General features: G+C 41.8%; 1 protein-coding gene across 1 annotated transcript; it reads right to left on the bottom strand.

The window, feature by feature from the left end:
• Window positions 1-8,227: 8,227 nt before the first annotated feature.
• On the bottom strand, window positions 8,228-8,875 carry LOC144127762 (uncharacterized). The gene has a single exon (XM_077660654.1). It carries the CDS (start codon window positions 8,873-8,875, stop codon window positions 8,228-8,230), a length of 648 nt encoding a protein of 215 aa, XP_077516780.1.
• Between the last annotated feature and the right edge of the window lie 1,093 nt (window positions 8,876-9,968).

The following is a 9,968-nucleotide window of genomic DNA, read 5'->3' as shown; positions in this document are numbered from 1 at the left end:
ATCTTGTTCGTTTTGTTCTAAAACGGCTTCTCTCGTTGTATTAAGCAAGAATACATGCTTTGCGCGTAGTTCTGAAAAAGTTTTGACACGTATCACACGAATACTTGTACAACCGATGTGTTCAGATCTAGCTCCTTTCTTTAAATCAGCTTTTGTCATTGTGTTAAGCACGAATACATGCTTTTGGCGCAGTTCTGAGAGAAAAAGATTTGACGCGTATCACACGAGCACTTGTAAAACCGATGTGTTCAGATCTAGCTCCTTTCGCTCTAAAACAATTTCTCTCGTTGTATAAAGCACGAATACATGCTTTTGGCGCAGTTCTGAGAGAAAAAGTTTAGACGCGTATCACACGAGAACTTGTAAAACCGATGTGTTCAGATCTAGCTCGTTTCTCTCTTAAACAACTTTTGTCATTGTATTAAGCACGAATACATGCTTTTCGCGCAGTTCTGAGAGAAAAAGTTTTGACGCGTATCACACGACCAGTTGTAAAACCGATGTGTTCAGATCTAGCTCGTTTCTCTCTTAAACAGCTTTTCTCATCGTATTAAGCACGAATACATGCTTTTGGCGCAGGTCTGAGAGAAAAAGTTTTGACGCGTATAACACGAGCACATTTAAAACCGATGTGTTCAGATCTGGCTCCTTTCTTTAAAACAACTTCTCTCGTTCTATTAAGCACAAATACATGCTTTTCGCGCAGTTCTGAGAGAAAATGTTTTGACGCGTATCACACGAATACTTTTAAATCCGATGTGTTCAGATCAGGCTACTTTCGCTCTTAAACAACTTTTCCCGTTGTATTAAACAAGAATACATGCTTTTCGCGCAGTTCTGAGAGATTAAGTTCTGACGCGTATCACACGAACACGTAAAACCGATGTGTTTATATCTGGCTCGTATAGCTCTAAGCCAACTTCTGCCGTTGTATTAAGCACGAATACGTGATTTGCGCGCAGCTCTGAAAAAGTTTTGACGCGTATCACACGAATACTTGTAAAACCGATGTGTTCAGATCTAGCTCCTTTCTTTAAAACAACTTCTCTTGGTGTATTAAGCACAAATACATGCTTTTCGCGCAGTTCTGAGAGAAAAAGTAGTTACGCGTATAACACGAGCCAATTTAGAACCTATGTGTTCAGATCTAGCTCTTTTCTTTAAAAAAACTGCTCTCGTTGTATTAAGCACAAATACATGCTTTTCGCGCAGTTCTGAGAGAAAAAGTTTTGACGCGTATCACACGAAAACTTGTAAAACCGATGTGTTCAGATCTAGCTCGTTTCGCTCTTAAACAGCTTTTGTCATTGTATTAAGCACGAATACATGCTTTTCGCGCAGTTCTGAGAGAAAAAGTTTTGACGCGTATTACACGAATACTTTTAAATCCGATGTGTTCAGATCGGGCTCGTTTCGCTCTAAAACCACTTCTCCCGTTGTTATAAGCACGAATGCATGCTTTACGCACAGTTCTGAGAGATTAAGTTCTGACGCGTATCATATGAACACGTAAAACCGATGTGTTTATATCTGGCTCGTATAGCTCTAAGCCAACTTCTGCCGTTGTATTAAGCACGAATACATGATTTGCGCGCAGCTCTGAAAAAGTTTTGACGCGTATCACATGAATACTTGTAAAACCGATGTGTTCAGATCTAGCTTTTTTCGCTCGTAGACAGCTTGTCTCGTTTTGTTCAGATCTGGTTCGCTTCGTTCTAAAACAGCTTCTCTCGTTGTAATAAGCACGAATACATGCTTTGCGCGCAGTTCTGAAAAAGTTTTGACGCGTATCACACGAGCACTTGTAAAACCGATGTGTTCAGATCTAGCTCGTTTCTCTCTTAAACAGCTTTTGTCATTGTATTAAGCACGAATACATGCTTTTCGCGCAGTTCTGAGAGAAAACGATTTGACGCGTATCACACGAGCACTTCTAAAACCGATGTGTACAGATCTAGCTCCTTTCGCCCTAAAACAACTTCTCACGGTGTATTAAGCACGAATACACGCTTTCGCGTTGTTGTGAGAGAAAAAAGTTTTGACGCGTATCACACTAGCACTTGTAAAACCGACGTGTTGATATATAGCTCGTTTCGCTCTGAAACGGCTCGTCTCGTTGTATTAAGCACGAATGCATGCTTTTGGCGCAGGTCTGAGAGAAAATGTTTTGACGCGTGTCACACGAGCACATATAAAACCGCTGTGTTCAGATCTAGCTCCTTTCTTTAAAAAAACTGCTCTCGTTGTATTAAGCACAAGTACATGCTTTTCGCGCAGTTCGGAGAGAAAAAGTTTTGACGCGTATCACACGAGCACTTGTAAAACCGATGTGTTCAGATCTAGCTCCTTTCTTTGAAACCACTTCTCTCGTTGTATTAAGCACAAATACATGCGTTTCGCGCAGTTCTGAGAGAAAAAGTTTTGACGCGTATCACACGAGCACTTGTAAAACCGATGTGTTCAGATCTAGCTCCTTTCGCTCAAAAACAACTTCTCTCGTTGTATAAAACACGAATACATGTTTTTCGCGCAGTTCTGAGAGAAAAACTTTTGACGCGTACCACACGAGCACATTTAAAACCGATGTGTTCAGATCTAGCTCGTTTCGTTCGTAAACAGCTTGTCTCGTTTTGTTCAGATCTTGTTCGTTTCATTCTAAAACAGCTTCTCTCGTTGTATGAAGCACGAATACATGCTTTGCGCGCAGTTGTGAAAAAGTTTTGACGCGTATCACACGAATACCTGTAAAACCAATTTGTTCAGATCTAGCTCCTCTCTTTAAAACAACTTCTCTCGTTGTATTAAGCACAAATACATGCTTTTCGCGCAGTTCTGAGAGAAAAAGTATTGACGCGTATAACACGAGCACATTTAAAACCGATGTGTTCAGATCTAGCTTTTCTCGCTCGTAATCAGCTTGTCTCGTTTTGTTCAGATCTTGTTCGTTTCGTTCTAAAACAGCTTCTCTCGTTGTATTAAGCACGAATACATGCTTTGCGCGCAGTGCTGAAAACGTTTTGACGCGTATCACACGAATACTTGTAAAACCGATGTGTTCAGATCTAGCTCCTTTCTTTAAAACAACTTCTCTTGTTGTATTAAGCACAAATACATGATTTTCGCACAGTTCTTAGAGAAAAAGTTTTGACGTGTATCACACGAGCATTTGTAAGACCGATGTTTTCAGATCTAGCTCGTTTTGCTCTTAAACAGCTTCTGTTATTGCATTAAGCACGAATACATGCTTTTCGCGCAGTTCTGAGAGAAAAAGATTTGACGCGTATCACACGAGCACTTGTAAACCCGATGTGTTCAGATCTAGCTCCTTTCGCTCTAAAACAAATTCTCTCGTTGTATAAAGCACGAAGACATGCTTTTCGCGCAGTTCTGAGAAACAGTTTTGACGCGTATCACACGAGCACTTGTAAAACCGATGTGTTCAGATCTAGCTCGTTTCTCTCTTAAACAGCTTTTCTCATTGTATTAAGCACGAATACATGCTTTTGGCGCAGTTCTGAGAGAAAAGGATTTGACGCGTATGACACGAGCACTTGTAAAACCGATGTGTTCAGATCTAGCTACTTTCGCTCTAAAACAACTTCTTTCGTTGTATTAACCACGAATTCATCCTTTCGCGTAGTTGTGAGAGAAAATTTTTGACGCTTATCACACGAACCCTTGCAAAACCGATGTGTTCAGATTCAGTTAGTTTCGATCTAAAACAGCTTCTTTCATTCTATTAAGCAGGAGTACATGCTTTTCGCGCAGTTCTGAGAGAAAAAGTTTAGACGCCTGTCAAACGAGCACTTGTAAAACCGATGTGTTCAGATCTAGCTCGTTTCGCTCTTAAACAACTTCTCTCGTTGTATTTACCACGAATACATGCTTTCGCGTCTTTGTGAGAGAAAATGTTTGACGCTTATCACACGAACCGTTGCAAAACCGATGTGTTCAGATCCAGATAGTTTCGATCTAAAACAGCTTCTCTCGTTGTATTAGGCACGAGTACATGCTTTGCGCGCAGTTCCGAGAAAGTTTTGAGGCATACCACACGAACACTTGTAAAACCGATGTGTTCAGATCTAGCTCGTTTCGCTCTTAAACAGCTTTTGTCATTGTATTAAGCACGAATACATGCTTTTCGCGCAGTTCTGAGAGAAAACGTTTTGACGCGTATCACGCGAGCACTTGTAAAACCGATGTGTTCAGATCTAGCTCCTTTCCCTATAAAACAACTCCCGTTGTATTAAGCATGAATACATGCTTTTCGCGCAGTTCTGAGAGAAAAAGTTTTGACGCGCATAACACGAGCACATTTAAAACGATGTGTTCAGATCTAGCTCGTTTCGCTCGTAAACAGCTTGTCTCGTTTTGTTCAGATCTTGTTCGTTTTGTTCTAAAACAGCTTCTCTCGTTGTATTAAGCACAAATACATGCTTTTCGCGCAGTTCTGAGAGAAAAAATTTTGACGCGTATCACACGAGCACTTGTAAAACCGATGTGTTCAGATCTAGCTCGTTTCGCTCTAAAACAACTTTTCTCGTATAAAGCACGAATACATGCCTTTCGCGCAGTTCTGAGAGAAAAAGATTTGACGCGTATCACACGAGCACTTGTAAAACCGACGTGTTCAGATCTAGCTCCTTTCGCTCTAAAACAACTTCTCTCGTTGTATAAAGCACGAATACATGCTTTTCGCGCAGTTCTGAGAGAAAAAGATTTGACGCGTATCACACGAGCACTTGTAAAACCGATGTGTTCAGATCTAGCTCCTTTCTTTGAAACCACTTCTCTCGTTGTATTAAGCACAAATACATGCGTTTCGCGCAGTTCTGAGAGAAAAAGTTTTGACGCGTATCACACGAGCACTTGTAAAACCGATGTGTTCAGATCTAGCTCGTTTCGCTCTTAAACAGCTTTTGTCATTGTATTAAGCACGAATACATGCTTTTCGCGCAGTTCTGAGAGAAAAAGTTTTGACGCGTATCACACGAGCACTTGTAAAACCGATGTGTTCAGATCTAGCTCGTTTCGCCCTTAAACAGCTTTTGTCATAGTATAAAGCACGAATACATGCTTTTCGCGCAGTCTGAGAGAAAAAGATTTCACGCGTATCACACGAGCACTTGTAAAACCGATGTGTTCAGATCTAGCTCCTTGTTTGTTTATTGTTTGTTTATTGATACTGTCAGCCGTAGGCCGTTACAGGGTGAAAACAGATACATATGTAAGTTATGTCACACAGCCACAAGTATGAACAGTGCACAATTCAAAATAGTCAAATTGAAAACGACAGTCATCGCAACACAGCTGTCCTGCACTGCAGATACAGACCTAAAGCACAAACGCTAGCGGGTAAATATTTTAGCTTACAACCATAAAATAGCAGTAGGGAAACAAAACGTATGAAAAGAAAAACAAAATTACAAGGATGTCTATTCAGGTAAGTGACGGTACAAGCAATTTTCAAATTGGGGGAGATTGTCTATTTGCAGAAAGGTCTGAGGCAGGGAATTCCACTCTGTTATTGTTCTGGGGAAAAAGGAGTATTTAAAACAGTTAATACGGGCCATCATGGGTGTAATCTGGTAACTGTGGGAGCTTCTTACAGGGCGACACGAACGCTGTTGCAAATAGCAGCTTGTGTTTAAGTTGAAGTGATTATTGCGCAAAAGATAAAGAAATTTTAGCCTGGCGATCTTCCTTCGTTTCGACAGTGAAGGAAGTTGTAATTCTTGCAGCATGTCAGTCACGGAATCAGTATATCTATATTTTGACAGAATGAACCTGGCGGCCCTTCTTTGAACTTTTTCAATCTTATACGTTTGATTTGACTGATACGGATCCCATATGACGCTTGCATATTCCAGTGTCGGACGTACCAGCGCGAGATAGGCAGTTAGTTTTGCTTTTGTGGATGCAAGTTTCAGTTTTCTTCTAAGGTACCACAACTTAGTTTCAGCTTTTGAACATATGTTGTCAATATGTAAATTCCAACTTAGATTAGATGATATAGTGACACCTAAATACTTAAAGGAGTTGACACATGTTATATTCCGCCCATCTATTTCATAACCAAATGAAAAAATATTTTTGGTTTTGTTTGTCAGTGTAATATATGATGTTTTCGTATAATTAATTTTCATTCTAGAAGCTGCGCACCATTGATTAATGGAGTTCAACGCCAAATTTAATGTGAGCTGGTCTTCTGGCTTTGATATGATTGAGTATATTAAACAGTCATCCGCAAATAGCCGGACTGTTATTTGAGGAGGAAGTGAGACTGCGATGTTGTTAACATAGCATAAAAATAATATGGGCCCCAGCACAGACCCCTGAGGGACACCTGAGGGTACACCCAGGACGTCAGATTTCGCACCGTCTACCTCCACATACTGGGTTCTATTAGTAAGGTAAGCTTTAATCCAGTACACAATATCTGTGTTTATGCCTAAGTCAATGAGCCTGTTAAGAAGTTCATCATGGGGTACACGGTCGAATGCTTTAGACATGTCTAGGCAAACTGCATCCACTTGGTCTCTGTTGTTTAAGGCTTTTGAAAAATCATGCAGTGTTTCAACAAGTTGGGTAACAGTAGAGAGCTTCCGCCTGAAACCATGTTGATTGGGATTTAGTTTGTTCGTGTCCTCAAGATATTTGGATAAGCTGTTTGCCACGACGTGCTCAAGCATCTTGCAACAGGAGCAGGTGATAGAAATAGGTCTGTAATTGTCGGGAACGTGCTTGCTTCCAGATTTGTGTACTGGAACTATCCTAGCCTGCAGCCAGTCATTTGGCAAGGAATGTTGCTTCAGTGATGCATTGAATATGATAATTAAATATTTTGCGATCCATTCCGCGTATCTTCTTAGGAACTCATTAGGAATAGAATCAGGACCGGAAGACTTTTTTGTATCTAAATTAAGGAGGAGGGAAAATATTCCTTCATGGGACAATGTAATAGCGGGTGTGTCAGACGGTTTGGAGCATAATCCGCTTATTGAATTCTGGGGCATAGAGTTAGAAGGGCTAAATACAGAATGAAAATAGGCATTACATCTGTTAGCGATTTCTGATTTATCAGTAACAACACAACCATCCACTGTAAGAAACTCCATTTTTTCCCTCGAGGGTGAAAGGTGACGCCAAAAACGCTGTGGGGAGGTTTTCATAAATTGGGTGAGCTTTTCGGAAAAATACCTATCTTTTGCTGTCAATAACTTCTCTTTAAGTATCGAAGATAGGTGCGAAATTTCATTTTGATTCCTTACTCTGTTGCGTTTTCTCCGCTTTATCCTTCGCTTTAGCTGGATTATCTCACGATTTATCCAAGGGTTACGTTTCTTTATCGTTTTTTGACGTTGCGGAACAAACTTTTGCAGGCAGTACCTGATTATATTTTTAAACCTCTCCCACAAAGTGTTGACGTCATCCTCCCCGTGGTAAGAATCCAAGGTCATTTCCAAGTAGTCTATGATGCTGACATCATCAGCATTCGAAAAATCGTTAACAGAAATAGTTAGCCTTTTCGTTTTTTCCGGTGGTCTAAGCCGTTTGAAAGAAACTAAAACAAGGTTATGGTCAGAAAGCCCTTCCTTAACGGACACATCATATTCAGTTATTTTGCTGTTTACAAAAACCAAGTCCAGTATTGATTCCGTACTTGCTCCAATCCTTGTTGTGCGTTTGACAATTTGCGTGAGATCATTATTAAAAGCAATGTCTAACATGACCTCACAGTGCTTAGCATCAGTTGTGCCTGCATCAAGTGACTCCCAAGATATACTAGGCAAATTGAAATCACCGGCAATGATCACACTTGCGTTTCTAGGTACATTATTTGAAACGTATTCTTGTAACGATTCAAGAAATGTAATAGGGGCACTGGGGGGTCGATATACTGCGGCAATAACACAAGAAGAAACACCAACTTTTATCCGGCACCAGATGCTCTCCGTGTTAGGGCAATCCTTCATAAGAACAAATTCGATTCCTTCTTTAAAAATAAGCGCCACACCACCACCGCGCGTGTCACGATCCTTACGTATCATTCGATACGTAGGTGGTACTATCTCACTATCAGTTATTTCAGGACGCAACCATGTTTCTGTTACTGCAATGACATCTGGCTGGTAAAGCATGATAATGTGTTCTAGCTCAGTAGTTTTATTCAGGAGACTGCGTGCATTCAAATTTATCAATGTAAAATTTCTTTTGTCCCAAACTGTCATTCGTTTTTATCAACAGTAGCAAGCGTGCGTTCTACCCTCACGCGGCAGTGGTTGTCGTCATCCCAGACAAATTCCTCTTTATCAATAAAAAGCCTGTCATGCTCGAGCCGAATCTTTGCGCCATTGTCCTTCTCATGCTGTGCACTTGCCCACAGTTTCTTACGCTTATGTAAAGTCGCCTGGGAATAATCATGTGATAAAGAAGTATTGCTGCCCTTTAGTTTCTTGCAGTTCCTAAATAAATTCATTTTTTCATTGTAGTCGAAGAAACGAACGATCACTGGGCGCACCTTGTCCACACCCCTCTTTCCGAGCCTGTGTATCCGTTCTACCGTGTTAACTCTGACACCAAGGCGTTCGTGGAACACATCGTCCAATACTTTCTTCTTAAGTTCGACGCTAGTTTCACTATCAGTTTCCGATATTCCGAATACGAGAAGATTATTTCGTCGGCCTCGGTCTTCCATCTCGACTATTTTCTGTTGCTGTGAACGGATAGTTACTCCCAGGTCATGCACCAATGCTTCTAGTTTTTCTTCTTTTTTGCGCATATTCAATAAATTGCTCTCAATTTCTAGCATCTTCTCATTCACTTTATCAAATTGCTGGGAAAGCAAACTCTGGTTTTCTTTAACTTGCCTCATATCCTCAATGAGCGCTTTCTGTCCTTTCAAGAGCTCACTGAACATTTTTTCGACAGTATCAGGCCCAGGATTTTGCTCAACATCACCAGCAAGTATCAACAACAATGAGATACATTCCAGTACAAGATCAACACACACTGTGGGGCACGGCAGAACAATAATGAACCTATCATCACTTCTAAAACATTTTTGTTGTTTACTAACCTGTAAGAACAGGACAAAAGGTTCAGCTGGCTTCATTCTGAAGGCCTCGCCGTGCCCACACGAATGCTCGATGAAGACTGAGCTTAAATAGCCAGTGCGGTCCGTTATCATCGACGAAGTTGTAGTCCCAGGGAGCGCATGCGCCAGTCCGTTCCATGCGGTAGCTTTCCACGCAGGCAGCCGCAAAAAATGACCATCGTAGCTGTCGGCAACATAGCACGTACTTGAGGCGTGATCCGATGTTGAAGCATGGCACAGGAAGGCCTGTAAGAACAGGACAAAAGGTTCAGCTGGCTTCATTCTGAAGGCCTCGCCGTGCCCACACGAATGCTCGATGAAGACTGAGCTTAAATAGCCAGTGCGGTCCGTTATCATCGACGAAGTTGTAGTCCCAGGGAGCGCATGCGCCAGTCCGTTCCATGCGGTAGCTTTCCACGCAGGCAGCCGCAAAAAATGACCATCGTAGCTGTCGGCAACATAGCACGTACTTGAGGCGTGATCCGATGTTGAAGCATGGCACAGGAAGGCCTGTAAGAACAGGACAAAAGGTTCAGCTGGCTTCATTCTGAAGGCCTCGCCGTGCCCACACGAATGCTCGATGAAGACTGAGCTTAAATAGCCAGTGCGGTCCGTTATCATCGACGAAGTTGTAGTCCCAGGGAGCGCATGCGCCAGTCCGTTCCATGCGGTAGCTTTCCACGCAGGCAGCCGCAAAAGATGACCATCGTAGCTGTCGGCAACATAGCACGTACTTGGGGCGTGATCCGATGTTGAAGCATGGCACAGGAAGGCCTGTAAGAACAGGACAAAAGGTTCAGCTGGCTTCATTCTGAAGGCCTCGCCGTGCCCACACGAATGCTCGATGAAGACTGAGCTTAAATAGCCAGTG

This window comes from Amblyomma americanum, chromosome 4 (assembly GCF_052857255.1).
Source record: "Amblyomma americanum isolate KBUSLIRL-KWMA chromosome 4, ASM5285725v1, whole genome shotgun sequence".
NCBI lineage: Eukaryota > Metazoa > Arthropoda > Arachnida > Ixodida > Ixodidae > Amblyomma > Amblyomma americanum.
The sequence above is the reverse complement of the archived record's forward strand: the minus strand, read 5'-3'. Positions and strand labels throughout refer to the sequence as shown.

Coding starts and splice junctions, on each gene's coding strand:
- LOC144127762 (XM_077660654.1), bottom strand. CDS start 8,875: ATGAGGCAAGTTAAAGAAAACCAGAGTTTGCTTTCCCAGCAATTTGAT.